The 18,376-nt window shown below is 43.9% G+C and overlaps 1 protein-coding gene across 2 annotated transcripts in view; it reads right to left on the minus strand.

Moving 5' to 3' along the window:
• Positions 1-18,376, minus strand: part of CDK17 (cyclin dependent kinase 17) — a 1,505,117-nt gene that overhangs the window by 152,672 nt on the left and 1,334,069 nt on the right. For both annotated transcript variants that reach the window (XM_069629414.1, XM_069629415.1), the window contains 2 exons: positions 13,489-13,594; positions 12,285-12,327 (listed from right to left, as the gene is read on the minus strand). In XM_069629414.1, coding sequence (XP_069485515.1) covers positions 12,285-12,327; positions 13,489-13,594 — 149 coding nt within the window. The remainder of the gene's footprint in view (positions 1-12,284; positions 12,328-13,488; positions 13,595-18,376) is intronic.

Raw genomic sequence — 18,376 nt, forward strand, 5'->3', positions numbered from 1 at the left:
ACTTTTTGAAGATTCTGATAACCGGAGTTTGGTAGATGTTGAAGTACAATGGTGATAGTGAGGATCCTTGTGGCACTCCACAGTCGTTAACTCTTGGAGTGGGTTTGAAGGGTTTAATCCATACGGTTTCTGTTCTGTCTGTTAGGAATGATTTAGTCCAGAGCAGTGCTGGGTCTGTTATGCCTATGTCTTCTAGTCTTTTGGTTAAGGTTTCATGACTGTGTCGAAGGCTGCAGAGAGGTTGAGTAGAATAAGGGCTGAGGTTGTGTTTGAGTCTGCGTTAGTTTTTAGGTCGTCCCAGATGGATAGTAGTGCTGTTTCCATTCCTCTTGCGGGTCTGAAACCAACTTGAGCTTGGTCTAGCAGGTGGTGTATTTTTACGTGTTCTTGGGTTAATTTATATATGTAGGTTTCCAGGAGTTTTGCCGGGCAGGGAATGTTTGAAATCAGCCTGTAGTTGGAGAGGTCTTCTACGTCGCCACTTGTGTTTTTCAAAAGTGGTTTAATATATGCTGATTTGAAGGTCCTCGGTACAGTTCCTGTTGCTAATGATAGGTTCAGAAGGTTTCTGTAGTATTCTGCTGGCGTTGTATTCTTTCCTCCATTCCAGTTCCATCTTTGTTTTCCTTTTTCATGGTGTTTAATAGTGGGGTGAGCCATTTTGCCATTGCTCTTTTTTTGATGGGGTGAATGGTTTTTCTGGGGCGATCTTGTCAATTGTGTCTGCAATCCATTTGTGTAGTAGCTCCGCTTTCCCATCTAGATCAGATAGCTCTAGTTCGATAGTGGAGGGTTTGGTTAACTCATGCTGTTCGAATAGGTTGCTTTCTTTGACGTGTTTCCAGTTTCTTTTGTGGTGGTTGTGAGTTTAGGGGGTTGGATGCAGACTTGAGTAGGCAGAGTGATCACGAATGGGATGACAAGATGGTCACTCCACAGTATAAGTATCAGCTGTGCCGTGGTGATAAGTTTTTCCTTGGTGAAAATTGCATCGAGGGTGTGTCCTGCCGGGTGTGTTGCCCCTTTGACTAGTTGTCGTAGTTTCATGGTAGTGAGTTGTTCAATCAGTGAGTTTTGGGGGTTGGCGTGACTGTCTACAAACCAGATGTTGAAGTCCCCCAGGATGATTAGATGTTTGTGGTCGATAGCTATCTTGGTGATGGCTTCTATGAAGTTGTCAACGAAGGTTGCATCATATGTCGGTGGTCTGTATACCAGGATGAATGTGACGTTGGTTTTTGGGCTTGCTGTTTGGTGTATTACCATAGTTTCGCAGTTGAGGATGTTGAGCGGTCGTCTGTTTTTATATTCAGGTGTCCTTTAAATGCTATTGCGATGCCTCCTCCTGTTTTGGTTTTCCTGTTTATTTGAAGGCATTTGAAGTTGGTTGGAAGGCAGCACCAGCGAAAAGGAACAGAGTAAACTGTCTGCAATTAAAGCACCTGTATTTTTGGTTGGGCGTACTGACCCCCCACTTAGCTCAACGGCTGTGTGATTCATGTGGTCAGAGAGGGGACATTTGGTCAGTTATGTGATTCCCAGGTGTTAGGGAGACTTCTCTGTTTAGGCTGAATTTCCTAACCTAGTGAGTTCCCCAGCAGCTTTGCTGGATTTTTGGGGTTTATTTTTTTCTCCTGCCAAGAGTGAGACTCTTTTACCCTCACTCTTGGACATGATTTGAGTGTGTTTCTTTGAATCTAGAAGTGTTTAATGGGTTATGGGGTCTTTTACTCCATAGGGCTTCATGTGTTTTTGTGATGTGCAGTGACACAGGGGTGTCATACTGACCCCCCCAGTATAGACTCCATACCCTGGGACTGACTACTGTCTCCCAGGGCATGTAAAGTCACCATTGACTTTACTAGCCTTAAATTCTGAACAGAACCAGTACAAACCATCATATTGTGGACGTACTGGCTGGGGCAATTCGATTGCCCCAGGGTCTGTTAGTTGAAGGGGCACGTCTCCGTCCCCCCTGATCGAGTTTTGTCTGGTGGCAGTGGATATTACTTTTTATATTCAACCACAAATATTTTCCTATGGGATTTCCCATTGTTTTAGGCTACTATCTTTATTTAATTATTTACGATAGCCTCGAACATACCGCCGGTTTATTTAATTAATATTAATTCTCCGGTTGGTATTTTTTGCCGAAACTTGATTCTAAAATGGCGTTTGTGTTCTCTTCTGTAACTCCAACCCAATTCGAGCCCTTTGTTCCACTTTTTGGCGGGCTTCTTCACAGAAGCCCTCCAAAGTGGTGCCACTCTGTCTGGGGTAGTTAGGAGGGGTGGAGGGGAATTTAGGCACCCTGGACTGAGTTGCCTAGGCAACTCAAGTCGCACTCCATCCTGATTGGCCCAAGTGGTGAGCCGGCCGGCTCACCACTTAGCATGTTTGAGTGACAGCTAGGCTGAGAGAATGGGGGTTTGCTGCATAAAAGCAGGGCTTTGGGGACTGGAACTTCAGAAGTCGCCACAGGACCTAAGAATCCGACGAGGGAGAAGCCGACCTGCCACGACACCACCGCCGGTGGAGCCCTGCTAGACTGCCTCACCACTTTTCCCAACGACAGAGGAGATCTCCCGCCGGAGAGTCTTCTTCCTTTGACTGGTGGGGATAACCAGTTTCACCGTCTTTTCGCTTTCCCGACGTACCTCGTGGCCGCCTTGCTCGTGCCAAGCACCCCGGCAATCGGGATACCACGTTTTACCACGACCGCGAAACAAAGGTACCACCTTTAACCGGAAGACTCTGTGGCTGGTTTCTTCCCTGGTAGTGCAACGACCTTCATCTTTCCTCCAAGTCGAGATCTTCTCTTCCCCTGGACGACGACGCAACTTGCACCCACTACCAGGAACAACTGCTAACGCTGGAGGATCCTTCCCACTTAAGCTACCGTGTCCCGCCTGACTTCCCTTGATACCGACTGTACGGGGTAGATTTAGCCCCCGGCTTTCGAACCTGGGTTAGTCTGGGACACCCTGGCTAAACTTTCTTAAAGCCTCTCTAAACCCTTTTTGAACCCTCTGCAAGACTTTCTAAGCATAGTGTAACTGTGTGATCTTGGGCGCATTTGTGCTCTGATCTCTCTAAGAGTGGGCCCAGCCTTTGGACTTTGGCTCACCAGTGACTTTTTGCTCTCTGCCTTGCTAACAGTGTTCCTGAATCTTAGAGGGGTGTACCTTTTCATATTCTGTCTTTTTCCCTCCCTTTCTCATAAACCTATCGGAGTGCAATCTAGTTAAGCGCTCACCTCTGTATGAAAATAAGTGGCGTTTACTGTGACTTATCTGATAAGGAAAAAGGGGTGTATATATTACAATAGTAACTGTGTTTAGAATATTTTACAATAAGAGAGCTGGAGTGTTTCAACTGTGTTTTTAAATAAATAATTATATACTTTGATACCCAAGCTCTGGTCAGTGTTTGCTTGTATTAGTGTATCTGAGTGCCTATTGTGTATGCTTTGCATACTGCCTAACTCTTCTTGAGGGAAGTCTGACTGCTCAGCCACAGCTACCAGGTAAATCTGGGTGGTACAGACTGCTACCAAGTGGGTTTACTGCCAACACCTGTAGTCTTAAATCTTTTGCAGTGGTCCCTAAGGGAACTGCACAGGTTTCTGCCTAACACCAGGTAACAAGCACTGGCAGCCACGGAGGTCTCGTGGTGCAAATGGGCTGTTGCAGCAACACGAGAATGAGGGAGCCCGGGATACTCGCAGGCCTTCAGGTCCAGTGTGAGAGTGGTGAGAGCTCTAACCTGAAATTACAGCAACAGCGCCGGGGGTGAAGCAAGGGGAAGTGGAGGGGCTACAGCGTCTGCACTCAGCAGTTAGTCTTGGGGTTGACCGTGATCACAGTGCCGAATGTTCAGACCGGGAGCGTTCAGTGTGGGCGAGCCAGAGGGTGTGACAGATGAGATGACGCTGGAGGCCAAGCATTTCCAACAGCAGGCACAGTTCAGCCAGTTACAAATAAGGATGTCACCACAGGTACTCCACCAGCTGTCCAACCCCCCGTCACCTCCAACTCATAATTGTACCTCGTATGTGTGTGTGAACCGCCACACCTTCAACACAGGGAAGCGCAGGAATGGAGCTGGTAGGGCACCACAGCAGGCAGCCAGGTCCCAGATGGGGACGAGTTGTTCCACAAAGCCTCTGGTCGGTGTCACCACGCACAATAGTGACTTGCATCCAGGGGGGATAGAGGGGACTCCAGGATGCACAGTGATCCCCGTGCGGGAACCCTCCCAGGGGAATGACATCCAGGGCAGGGAGCAGCTGAACTGGGCCAGGGGCAACATGGGGAGGGAAGCCGCACAGAGGCGGGACCAGGCAGCGAGGAGGGGGTCCGGCCCCACGCACCCAGCCCAGGACGGACTTCTTCAGGCGGCTCCCGCTGCAGTTAATCAAGGGTCACACCGCCAAGCAAGGTCAGTGTAAGCAGTCCGGTAGTGGCGGGCAGCAACCCGCGGGGGAGCACACCAGTGCAGCCTCGCAATCGGACCAGTGCTGGCAGGGAGCGCGCTGGCGACCTTGGCACAAGGGGGATAGTTGGGGGATATCGTACCACGGGGTGAAGTCGCCAGTCACCAGTGTCCCAGAGTCACAAGCCGATGTGGTCAGGAAGACCATGGCAAGCCACGGACTCACAGTGTCACAAAATCCAGCGGAGCCCTCAGATAAAGGCGGGGTACAGGCCCAGTCGCTCCGTAACAGGAGGTTCAGGAGGGCGAGAGGTTTTAGCCGCTGCTCAAGGAGGTCGCTGGGTTCAGCTCAGGCCATTCGGTTTCAAGGATAACTAGGATAACTCTGAATATTAGCAGCACACCTGCACTGCAGATTGAACCTTGTTAAAGATAGCGACGCTGGGCTGCGGTGCTGCTCAACTAGGCAGCCATCTTCATCTAGTGCAACAGCGCCCCCCTGCACATCTTCAATATTGACAACCACCTGGCATTCAGACAGGCCCTCAAAACCTGGCTTTTCCCTCCACCCTCTTGAAACCCTCCCCCACTCTACTCTCTTGATCGGCGCATAGAAATGCTGACCCAAACACAACAACACTACTATCTGCCAACACCCCATGGATGCCAGCAGCATTCGCTGCAGCACACCGTAACAAACTACTGTGCCCCCCCCTAAACCCCATCATCCCTCTGGGCCCCACCCCACTACTCAGACCTTAGTTCCAGGGAGATCGCAAATAGTGAGACAGGCCAATCACACTGGACCAAAAAAAAACCCCACTGCAGTCGAATTCCAGTTAAGCCTACGGTACGTATACCTTACACCAGATCTGTGGACACAGGCCGCAGGCACAGCCACCTATCCATCCATGCACCTTGAATGCAGCTAGGGCTATGCTATTCCGGTCTAGCAGCACGCATAGCCGTCCACACGAACTCCTAAAGTACCTCATCACCTTCACCCTTAGTATACAGCAACAACCAACAAAAACAGATTTGGTGTAGCTGGGCACACATTGAATCTACAGCACTAGAACTCTATCCTAATCCTCCAGCAGCACCCACCATGTGCCTGACCTCCGGCCTACTTACTGGAGCCTAGCAAGCCCACCTAAGTCCTAACCCGGCAAAAATGCACACAAGCATCTTTAATTTAAACTCTTAGAACCTCCTGCACATGGACTGTGGTCACAGAGGGCGTTCCAACCACAAAGCGCATTAAGCCCATACAAATGGGGAAAGGGAGCTATATAAGTATATAGGTAACGAATACAACAATCATCTGGCAAAAAGATTTGGATGAAGCCACATTCATGTTAGCCAACAAGTACAGTGCTTTATTCTTGCCTGGACAGTTCAATCTGAAGGTCCGCTGCTTTCCTCGCAACTGCTGCCTCATTCTTCAGTAGTGGCAGCAGCTTTCATGTATGCAAACGTATCCACTGCAGGGGCAGCTATGGCATCAGCAAGAACATAAACTCTAATGCTTCCTTGCAACTCCACCAAGCAAATGCTAAAGCTTTACTACCTGCGTCAAACCAAAGATTGTGGAAGGAGATTTCAGGTTTTCTCCAAGATCTTTCCATGGACCACAAATCAGCTTTTAAAGAGGGTTGGGGTAAGCAAGGCGTGTGGCCCAGATGTATTCAAATCCTTGGTTGGACATGCTGATCTGCATGAATTTGAATGTGAAAAGAACCACACTAATCCATGGAACCAAATTTCTGAACTATGTACAGAATTATGAATCTAACCTTCAAGCAATCTGAATGTTTACATTTGTGCACAGATGACAAGTTACCCAAAAAGAATGCAAGCTCACAGACTGCAAAGTTGTTAACTATACTAAGTAAATCAACTTTAGGCATACTATCTAAATTGACTGTGAAATCTTTTGCACACTCTCAAAACCGAAGGGACACCAGATCCAGGGAATTTGGCGGCTTTAGGGACTTCCAAAAGAGATGAAAAGGCCACCATGTAGATCACTTCGCACTCATGGGCGAAAAAAGCAGCAGACTACATTGAAGGGGTCTTACCCCCTGCTCTTCACCTGCCTCTGAACCAAATAAAAGATAATGTTTATGTCTGGTTCCACAAATCATCAGTGGGGATGGGGCTGACTGACTGCACAAAAATCCCCAGCGTCATCTTTTCAGTGACCCTCTTCACTTGTTTCTGCCTATCAATTCAGTCTCCACTGGATTAGCTTTGTGCCCTAGACCTGAAGGACGCATATCTGCATGGATCGATATGGCATCCTCACTGTCGGTTTCCCACCTTTCAGTCATGTGAAAGCATTTTTTTTTTTATTTATTTGGCATTTGGTTAACAATTTAATCCTTTTACCAATCATTACACGTACAAAATCAGTTCTTCACAACAGATCAATCAATAGATAAAAAAGCAATCCACACAACCAAAAACGCAAAAAAAGATGAAGAAAATAAAAGAGAACAAAGTTGTGGGTAAGGGTAATGCCACGAAGAGAAATGGAACTCGTTAAAATAAGAAAAAAAAAGAAAAAGAAGGGTAGAGACAATGGTTACAGTTCATCTTCATTACAATCAAACCACTGCCCTGCTTTGCAACATCTCATCTACTTCAGCCTTATTAAAACTCCACATAAAAACAACTCCTGCCCTAGATCGACCCCTCCAAGAGTGAGAATATCTGATGTAAAAATGCTACCAATGCTAATATTAAAGATATACTTTCTCCCTGGGTTAATGCTGTCTACCATTGCTTTGCACATCTCAAGTTCCAGTTGCTAATAGATTTAGCCCGAAGCTTTGTTCTCAGGGCAATCAGTGATGTGCAAAGCAAAATCAAGTGCTTTAAGTTCTCGATCTCCACATTACACAGACTACACGACAGATGAAGATTATTTTCTCTGCTGCGTGTGTTGAGGATCTCTTTAGTGGGGTAGAGAATTAATCTAAATCTCATGTATTGCATACAGTGTTTGTTGTCGGGGAATTTTACTAAATACTCTGGCAAGCAGTTGTATCTACGGGTCTCAGGGTTCAGTTGTCTGAACAGTCTAAAAGATTGCCTTTGATCTTGAGACTCAATCCAGTCCTTAGAACATAGTTTGTTCTTCAAAGAGATGGGGTTTGCCACCAATGTCTCTTCCGATACATTGAAGTCGTTTAAAATCTCTTTGCAAATAAACCTCCATTAATTTAGTGTTTGGTCAGAACCCCTCATTAGGGCCTCCTATATAATAGCAAACCCTTTCACTGGGTCAGACACTATACATGTTCTATACAGCATTAAGGTTTTCCATACTACCATAGCATACATGGATATTATCCCGCACTGTGCTCTTATTCACCTGAATAGGTACAACAGTTCGGGAGCACTAGAATTCTCCAAAATAAACCCTCTGTTGCCCACACCCCAGCGGGGAGCACAAAGAAAGCCTCAGCGCCGTAAGTAGGAATCAGGATCACCTTCAGCTGATAGAAAGATATAACTGGAATCAAAGAAACTTTTCCATATCTCTTCAGGATAAATCTGCTCAGAGATGCTACATTTCTTGCCTTGGATCGCAAGACATTGTCTCTTGGGGCATCCCTTATGCTCCCTTCCAAGTGCATCCCCAGGTAAACTTAATTTGTTTTCAGCCAAATGTCCTTTACCAAGTACCTTTGTTGATTAGAGTTTACCTTCCCAGACGGTAGTTGTAAAGTAAACACACTGGTTTTAGATGCGTTTATTGTTAGGCCATTTTCTGTTACGTACATCTGCAAGGCGCTTAACTGTCTTTGCAGACCTACTAGGGTTTGGTCTATTAAGACCAAGTGATCAGTGTATAGTAGCCTATCCAAACAGTTGGCATTTATCTTTGGCGCAAAGCTACGGGCCTCTTTTTAAGATTTACCCACAACTGAGAAAAAAAAGAGCCGGTGCCAGAGGGCATCCTTGCTTTAATCCCTTATCAGTTACAATAGTGTCTGAAAGAGACACAGCCAGATCTAGTCTCACCTTAAAATATGTGTCAGTGTATAGGCACTTGAATGCCTCCAAAACATCAGTCCGGCATCCCCCGGCTTCTAGTTTCAGCCATAATTTGGGCCTGTCCACTGTGTCGAAGGCTTGGGGGCAAGTCTGCAAATGCTAAATAGAGTTGCTTTTTTTTCTGATGGCATACATTTTTAAGATATTAATTAGAAACACATTTAGCGAGGTGCCCATCCCCTTTATAAAACCTGACTGTAGAGGGTCTCAATTTCCTGAGTTGGCTCTCTCAGCACTATGGCTGCATAGATCTTTCGTGTTGTGTCTAAGAAAGCTATCAGCCTGTAGTTTCTTGGGTCGGACCTATCACCTTTTTTAAATATAGGTACCACCACCAGACCCTCCAGGACATAGTTACCATCCCTGTGTTTCATATGCACTTTAACAGCTTACACAGAAACACTGCCCATTCCACCGGATGCTCTTTTAGCATCACGTTTGTGATTCCGTAAAGAAGGGGCGCATGAGAATTGCTGGCCTTTTTTATTAGTTTCACAATGCCTTCGAGCTCGATTGTAAAAGTCCATTTCCCAGTAGCATGCTTTATTTGCCTCTATGTCTCCCACATCCACTGTGGAGAATACATTTCAAAAATGAGCCACCCATGCCTTTTCTGAAACAGCGTTGATGATTTGCGCTGTCTTATCTGAAAATGTGGAGTTTATAAACTCCCACATTTCACCAGTCTTCTTCCCTTCCACCTCATTAAGCATCAATTCGGCGTCATGACGCCGCATTAGAGGTTTACGTGCTTTAAGCCAATTTCGTTAGTGTAGTTTCCGTTTTTTAGATAGAGTCTCTCTCGCCCCTAGCACCACTGAGTTTTTTTTTAAATCAGAGTTTTTGTGGCTGTCTTTACCTCCCGATCATAAACATTCAAATGGGTGTTTTTTGGCTACAGACTTCTTTAGTTTGTCACAAAATGTATCGGATGCCTAGTATAATGCAAGTGGCTGGGGTCCTGATCTAGGAAGTGGTTAGATGCAGATTTTATTAATCTCTTCGTTAAATCTTCAATTTTAGATTCATTCATATACAGTCTGTTTCTGCCACTCGCTAGTTTTACCTGGGTATGATACACCTCTACAGGTTTGCACTGGCATTAGTAACATGTGAGTTTCACGATGTTATGATCGCCTGGGTCGTGCAAATTATCTCTAGGCTCAAGCATTTGGCATGAATATTACCTGAAACAAAAACAATCCAAAATTCTCTTCATTTCCCCTTTTCCAAGTAGTTTTAGCTGGTATGTCTCCCCCCCCAAAGGTGCCGGTTCAGCACGTGGATGTTCCTACTAATCAGCTCTTTGCACCGAACTTGGCCTCGTCTTTCGGCAAGAGACGAGGCCACTGTGACTGTGGTGAATACTTCCTATGGCCTCTCGAAACAGTGTATATTTAGATCCCTGCAAATTATCATAGCTGGAGCCACCCACTTTTCAGACCTCTATCTACCAGATCTATATCCAATGGTTGGAAGGATTTAAACCCTTCAGCATTTGTGCACCAATATAGGTTAAACAACAGCAACCATCGGTGGCCACCCAAATACCTCCCATCCACCTCAAATACTAACATTTGAATATATGGGGTAGCATTAATCATTTCACACAGACAGACCTCTTCAGTTTTTGACGGCAGTCAGTAGCCCCAGACATCGGCCCTCCCTTCATGCCCATCAGGGCACCATTCAGGTTTACCGTAAAGCCGTCCAAAACTGGTGTCTTGCTAAACCAGGTCTCTTGTAAGCAGATCAGATCATAGGAATCGAACTTAAGGTCCCCACTACCAAACAGGTGCAAATGCCCTCTTGTATTCCAGGATCCTACAGTAAAAGGTTTTGGATCGTCAAGTCGAGGAGTTATGCTCTTTGGGGGCCATAGTTCAAAGTTTTCAACTTCCAGTTTTGATTGTCCTGTAGCGGCGTAGGCCTCAAGTTAGCCATCACTCTTCTGCATGAGGAAGATCAGCGCTCCGATGTTACAGCGTATTGTCTGGGCGCATCATTAGTGGGCAGTGAAATCTCCAGGGCTTACTCAGCTCGACTGATGTTCAGGATCAATAAAGTCCTGTGGTTGGGGTAATTCTGTTAGATCAAAACCCAGTCGTGGTAAGGAAGGAACCTCTGTCAATAGGACCTGCTTAACCAAGTAGGATGAGAGGTGGATTGCCACCCTGTCCAAGCGCTGTTCATCCAAGAATTCAATGATTTTTAAATCCTTTGATCATATTTCCTTGAATTTTGGAATCTGATGTAATAACCTTAATCCATTTTCTCTATTTAGAGTTAGGCTGTCATTGACATACCATGTCCTCTCCAGTAGTAATCTAATTGGGGCGACGGGAGGGGGAGCGGAAGTGTCCTACTATCCCCCTTTTTTGGGACAGTCTCCCTCTCTTCCCGACACCCTTTCTGTTGAGGAGGTTGGGCTTCTGGCCCTTTCACCAATCTTCCATGATCATAAATGGCAGAGAGGGTAGGTCAGTTAAAGTCGTTTTTGTTCTGGTGTTAAGTTGTGCCGACTGAGCAGCACCGTTTTCTCTGTAGGTCACCCCCTCGCTCAGTTCATATTTCAGGGGGCGGCTAACTGCTCTCTGGGTGACCGCCCGCCCCGCACTCTTGCCCGGATGAATAAATCTGGCTAGACTTTACTGGAGATCTAGACACTGATTTCTCGGATCTGGACCTCAAAAGGGCCCACTTGTCTTCAAGGGTGCAGAATACTGGAGACAATGGTGATGAATGAAAGCTCCACATGGTCCCATTCTTTCTTCCGCGGTACTGTCACCACAAACTACACTTTCTTGCCAGTTGTTCTGCCCCAGCCAATCGGTAGGAAGTTAGACTTTGTAGGGTCAAATCTCGCTCCTTTTTTCTCAAACACGGGGTGGTCAAGAGGTTCTTGGTACACCACAATTTCCGTGCTCATATCCAGAGTCCTGTCCTTCACCAGCAAGGTTGACTCCTCCGTTTTGTGAGATCCTGGGCTGCTGACGCTGGTTGGGGAGAACATCCACTCCCTACACCAACGTCTTCTGGTAACCAAGTTGGGGAGCACCTTTGTCACCTCGGGGAGCCCAAATCCGAGGTGGAGTAGGCTGACAGGTTCATCAGTTCTTCAAAGGAGTTTTGGTGGAGTACTCCCGCTTCCAACTTGTCATAATTAGGTTCTCTAGTAATAGGATTTGTTTTTTGGTCACATTTGCAACACTCGCTTTAGGAAGGTTCGCCAACTTAGAGGTAGCAAGCAGAGTCAGATTTCGGACAAATTGCAGAAATCCATTTGAGCGTTCTCTGTCGGTTTTTGATTTTTTTTCCCTTGAGGCTCCTTTAGGGTCTTGATATTATGAGAAGATTTATTTCCCACCAAAGCGGACTCCTGATTTGTTTTTTTAAAAGATGGTGCACTCCTTCATGGCCTTGGGTACGAGCACCGTTACTTTTAGTTGGTTAGGCAGGGAACTTCCTCATAGCATTAGGGCTAGCTAGGCATTTTCATTTTTATTTAAGTAAACATCCAATTAACGTGGCACATTTTAGTCAGAGTCCTCATTATGGTTCGCCACAGCACCCTTTTCTAATCCTAAAGTTTAAGACACCCTTTTGTGCAGAACCACCAATGGTGATGTGACATTTTGAAATCTAGATTAGAAAACAATAATGAAGCACTCATTTCATAGGGTAATTAAACAATTTTAAAAACTGTCGAACGTGTCTCATTATCAATATTTAGCAGAAAGACAATGAAGCCAATTCATTAGTAATATTAGAAAAATAAGACGTACTTGAAGAAACTTTGTTAACAATTCAATTCCTTCAGAGTCCAATCTATAAGACACAAGAAAAGGAACATTTTGCATTAAATAAAAGTAGCTACTTTTGGCATATATATTTGAATACAATCTCTACAATATTAAACATTTTCTCACTTGTGAATGCACCGGTTCTCCCGGTCTACACTACTAAGTTTGACTCACCTTCTCTCCCTATCTCGATGTTGGAATTACATTAGTTTCTGTATCCATCCCTGTCTTTTCAGAAGACTTTTAAGTCACCAATATGAAACACCATTGTTTTAGCTCCTTAAAACATACATAAACATTTATTTTTGCTAGAGATGATAAACAATGTGGTCATGTATCTAAAGTGAATACTGGAATCAAATCCTATCTTATAGAATGTGTGCAATCCTGGATAATTCATTTAAATTCACTGTGCTTGCAAAATGTGGCTGTTAGGTACAGGTTTCCTGTTATGGGGACAGGAAGGCAGGACTTCAAGTATGGGTATGTGTGCGCAGTTAGAGATTAGGATACCAGGCTTTGGGGTTTTGTTGTTGGGGTTGAGGAGGCAGGCAGGTTGACAAGTATGAGATTGGTGTTTGAGGGTGGGGAGACAGATGGCAAAGTATTCATCTTTTGACAGCCCGGCTCATGTATGGCTCTTAGACCAAAGCAATGCCTCATGCTTTGGCTCTGGATCGACTCTACCAATGAATTCCTTGGCTCCCCCACCTCTAGTGCAAAGAATTCCAGACCAGATGAGGTATTCTATGAGAATGATACATTTGATAGTAAAGAAACGTAACTTTATTTTCCTGGTTGATATTGCTGTTATTTCAGTGATAATTTGAAAGTTACATTTCATTTATGAAGTGCTTGAATGCAGCACCAAGTTATTTTCCTCACACACTCCCTGGAAAACACGTGCTGCTGTAATCATATCCCAAATATGGACATATAGGAGTACATGAACGGTTTCTCCTTTTAAAATAATCGGTTAGTAGTAGGTGCCTTTTGTTAATTATACATAGATTAAGTGTACACAAAATAAAACATTCTCATTAAAATGGGGTGGAAACATTTGTTTAAGCATGGCTAAAATGCCTACACTGTCGAACTACAATTGCTACCAAATAAAGCTTGGACATGTACACTTACACACACAAAACCAATCAACAGGTTATCCACTACAGTAAACACATACTACCTTGGTGCATGATTGATTAGTGGCTGTGGCTTGTATTTGGGAAAATTATAGTTCTTAAATTCATCATTTGAGGTAATTCCCATCCAGGTTTCTTCAGAGGGAGTTCCTAGCAAAGTAATAAAGGCAAATAGATATGAATATAAACAATCTGAAGTATCCAATCATACACACTCAGAGAATATTCAAATACCCTAGTGAGAAAAAAGCAGATCGAAAGGGCTCAAACACATTATTACTGATGAGCGCATAGCTCTGATGTGCATAATGTGCTAATTATAGTACACCAAATTTATGGTTACATGACATTACATTGAAAACTGAAAGATGGGTTTCCTCTGACTGAGGACGCTAAATACGGCCAACCTGAAGTTATGCCAAAATGTGCTATATTTGAATGAAATATAGGAAATGTTCGAAGACCTTAGAAAGCTTGCTTTTGGTTTATCTTGTAAACATGGTGTGCAGTGAATGCTGAAGACAACATCTTCTAGGCAAGCCAGGCAATATTGTTTAGAGACAGGGAATCTAGTATTTTCTAATTTTGAAGGCTCTTTGCCCAGTTTACCAGGAATTAAAGCAGAATACAAACTAAAAAATATTACAAAAAACTAAGCATGATCTCACCACAAACAAGCAATCTATACTGGACAAAGCGTGGAAAAAACAAAACGTATCTGTGTATTACAATATCATAAAATCAGCTCGAAAACCTCATTGCATCGGAAAATGAACAGCTGAAGGCTGCTTAATATAGTTAAGTCTAATGTAGAATCCCTGGCAACTAGTGCCATTCTTCATAATTGTTCACAACCTTACAAGGACATGAACACAATTTAGAAGTAAATTGGGGTTCTTTTTACAAGAACTGGGGGTATAAAAAAGAAAGTATTTTATATACTCCTGAAAGACTAAATCTTTCCAAAGAAAAGAGATGAAGGCGAAACATTGTTACCGATTTGCAGAAGATGTGAATAATAACACGCAATAGATTGTTCTACATACTCTTTATGCAAGGTCTTAATACACACATGAAGTACTCAAACAAGCAACCTAGATAAAGCTAAATGTGGCATGTTATTGTACTTGACATCAAAACAAACCCACTGTATATAAATCTAGATCACAAAGAATTAGGATCATCCGATGGGGAGTCATAAATCAATTTTGTTTAAAATAATAAAAAAATAATAGAGCCATAAAACTCAGTGGTGCATACTTCCCAGACATACACATACACAGAATAAGGTAGTTCATAAATTACCATTTCATGCAGTGGTAACAATCGATTGCTCCCAAAGCAACTACAACTTTACTTTATTACATTTATTCTGCACTCAATGGACCCGGAGGCATGATGGTGCATAAAGACAAACCACAAAGTGAACAACATAAAAACACAAAAAAAAAAAAATAATGGCCAGAAGGATATGGTCCAAGGAGGGAAGCACAAGAGTCACAACAAGGCAGGTAGGAGTAGTGAGAAACAGATATATATTTAGTTTAGAGCTCGGTGCTAGGTCTTTCAGGTTGGTGATTCTGTCCAAAAACGAGGGTAGATTTCTAGAGCCACATCCCACCACAATGCAATCAGTGTTCTCTGCGCTGCACCAGTTATTGATCCAAGTTCGACGAAGGACCCTCAAGTCCTGTGATCTGACGCAATTGGGAGCCACTTTTAAATTGAGCCAGGATAGGATTTTGTTCTTTAGAGCCTCCCTGGATTTCTGGAATCCAGGACAAAATTCCTTAGGTTGGGGTCCGTGATTTTGGCCATTGTCACTTTTTTGTGTCGTGGGTCCTTAGGACGAGTAAAAGTTGGCAAAACAGCTGACTTAATACGAGGTAAATTGCCCTTCAATGGAGCTTCCATCTCGGGGAGAGGAGCCAAGACGACTCCATTCGCCTGTGGAGCCAAACCCAAGTATGCAGGCTCTATGGGGTCTGTTTGACATCCCTGTTGAGACCCAAACTGGTAAGAGGAAGTTTGCAAAGAGAGTTTTCTATTCTTATTGCCTCTGATTGTTGAAGCTTCTGCGAACTTAACAAGAGTGGAGAATGGGTTTTTTAACCAACTGACGCCACCGAGGACAGGAATTCCTCCATGTTTACACAGGTAGGCAGATCCCGCAGAAACTGAGGCAGCCAGTTGTCGGGTGCCTTTAGGATGCCTGGCCCCCCAATAAAGTTTTCTGGAGTCATATCTCCCAACTGCCCCCCCTGAGATGGAGGTCAAGTGAACACAGACTGGACGTGCGTCGGGTCATGATTTTCTAGTTCATCTGGTTTTAAGGACACCCCTTTTATCACACTAGGTTCCTCAGAGGGCACATCTTAAAAAAAAGCTGCGCGTGCAAGGAAATAGGAGAAAGGGCACATGCAGTATTAACTTCTTTCTTAGGGTTGCTGTTAAGATTCTTGTTATTGAAGAGAAGTTTGGTAAGTAATAGCTGCTCCTTCTGGAGCTTTTGTCTCCTTTTGGCGCTTAAAGCTAAGACCTCAGAGAGGTGACCGCCTCTCCCATGGCTGTCCAATGGTTGTGAGTAAGGAGAGGATTCACCCCTTCCCCTCATATCAGATTGGGACCTCAAAGACACTGGGGTGGAAGCCAAATCTGCTTCTGTAATTTGGTCTGCAACTATAGCCGTGCTAGGCACGATTTGAAGGTTTGAGGTAGACAGGATGTTAATGGTGGATTTCACGTTACAGCAAATGGTCCGATACGCGTACACAGTTGCAGTCACGGAGGCCAAGATACAGGCAGGCACTGACCCACGTGAAATGCCTGAGCCCAGATGTCCAAATGCTAAATAAACAGACGGCTGAGGGACAAAGGGCCGGGGCCTAAAGAGCTTTGGAGGATGTAGGACGCTGCACTCCCTGCTGCAGCCGACACATCCCTACCCGCCGCGGGCGAGCTTGCTTGCTGCACTCGCTTGGCTTGCTGCTCCGCTGCCGCGAGATCTGAGTAAGGCACCCTACACCAGGGCCGTACCGCGTCAGGCCGCACTGCCTAGAGCAGCCGCCTCAGACACAGAAGTTACCTTCTTCCCCTTTCCATGTCTGCTAGCTCCAAAGGCATTCCAGTGAAGCTAAACCAAATTGAATATCACAAACCCATGGAAACAAAAGATAGACAATCAAAGGTGTAAGGAAAAACATGAATCTTAAAGTGGTACATACAATACTGCTCCCACGTGCAATCATTTGGAGTTTCTTAAAAAGCCACTCCAGAATAAGACCATCATAACCCTACTCCATAAATGAGCATTGTATTTAATAATGACAGTTCCTATTAAATATACTACCGTGTGTGTATAGAAAGGACAAACAGTAAGTAATAAAGACTTCCCCCAAAAGAAACAACTCAGAATGAGTTGCCTTATACATGAACATTCTTTCTAGGGGAAACATTAAGAACTGAAAGTCGAGAAATCTTACCTTTTTTCTGTGACAGAGGAAGTTATTCAAGAGTTCCAAGGTAAACTCACTGCAAGTTACTCTCAGCTAAGGGCCTAGTACAATCTGGAGAATTGCTGAGCAAATTCCACAAACCAGTTGGATGCAAAAATTCATGGGTGAAATACATGGGTGATGATGAAGAGAACAGAGATTAAGCAGAATTTGATTGAAAGAAAATATATCCAGGATGAACTGTGGAAATTCCAGAACATTTCAATAAGACCGATAAAAAGAGAATTAAATTTTAGTGCCATTTTTCAATGTTGTCTCAAGTCAGTAACAAATACAAATAAACAATGATTGCTGCACCAAGTTTGCCCGAGAGAGCAGTCCAGGTTTTGATGATCGTTGAGTCCAGGGTAGTGCAATCTGCAGCTGCATAGGAAAAGTTACCCAAAACCACTGTTGTCTACAAGGTATTCGAAAGAAATGTTTTCTCTTCTTCCAAGAAATAAAATCAGCAGTAAAACTATAATCCCTGTCCTGAGCACAGGCACAAAAAACACCAGCCCAACGGAACCACTCAGTAACCTGCCACCAATAATATATCTCTCCTAAAGAGCATCTAAGCCTCACATGTGCAAATCAGTAGGAACAGTGGTTAGCAAAGCAAGGTGCCAGAAACAAAACACACATTGTCATGAACTTGTGGCATATAGTCAAAAGACGGCAGTTCCCTGAAGACTGCTGAAGAAAAATAAAGGACAAAATAATATATTTTTTTTTCCAGATAAGCTATTCAGAGGAACTATTATCAATCCCCAAACCAGGACAGTAAGAGACAGAATGGAGATTTCTATTTTTTAATTATGATACACTATATTTAATGTTACCAAAAAACCTGGTACTAAAGAAGGCTCGATTTCCTTCACATTTCCCATATTCTTGGAACAATAAACAGTGCCATTCTTTTGACAGTGCATGAGGCCTCAGCATATACCCATGAACAAAGCCGAAGAAAGCCAGTACTAGAATTGTTCAAACTTATGTGAAACCTCCTCTAATTGTCACGTTACAAATTACATCTATGCCAGAAACATGTAATTAAATTACCATGGCAAATAACCATTTAACAATTCCTCAATGTTATGAGAATTTGCCTAGTAACCCGAATAAATAAATAATTCACCAACTACAAGAATTGATCACCAATTGGCACAGAAAAGGACTCATAAGTGATGATGAACAAATGTATCTTTACATCAGTCAACCAGTGATACCCACAATCTATTTCTTACCCAAGGTACATAAACCATTTCAACATATCACGGAAGGAAGGCCCATTCTAAGTGGCATAGGATAGGCCACTGAAAAGATGTCAGAATACATTGATAACATCTTACGACCAGAAGTACCGAAATTGAAAGCATATCTGTAGGATACTACAGACTCAATCAAGATTCTACAACAAATTAAATGGCAACCTAAT

This window comes from Ambystoma mexicanum, chromosome 12 (genome assembly GCF_040938575.1).
Source record: "Ambystoma mexicanum isolate Mex_15411 chromosome 12, UKY_AmexF1_1, whole genome shotgun sequence".
NCBI classification, from domain to species: domain Eukaryota; kingdom Metazoa; phylum Chordata; class Amphibia; order Caudata; family Ambystomatidae; genus Ambystoma; species Ambystoma mexicanum.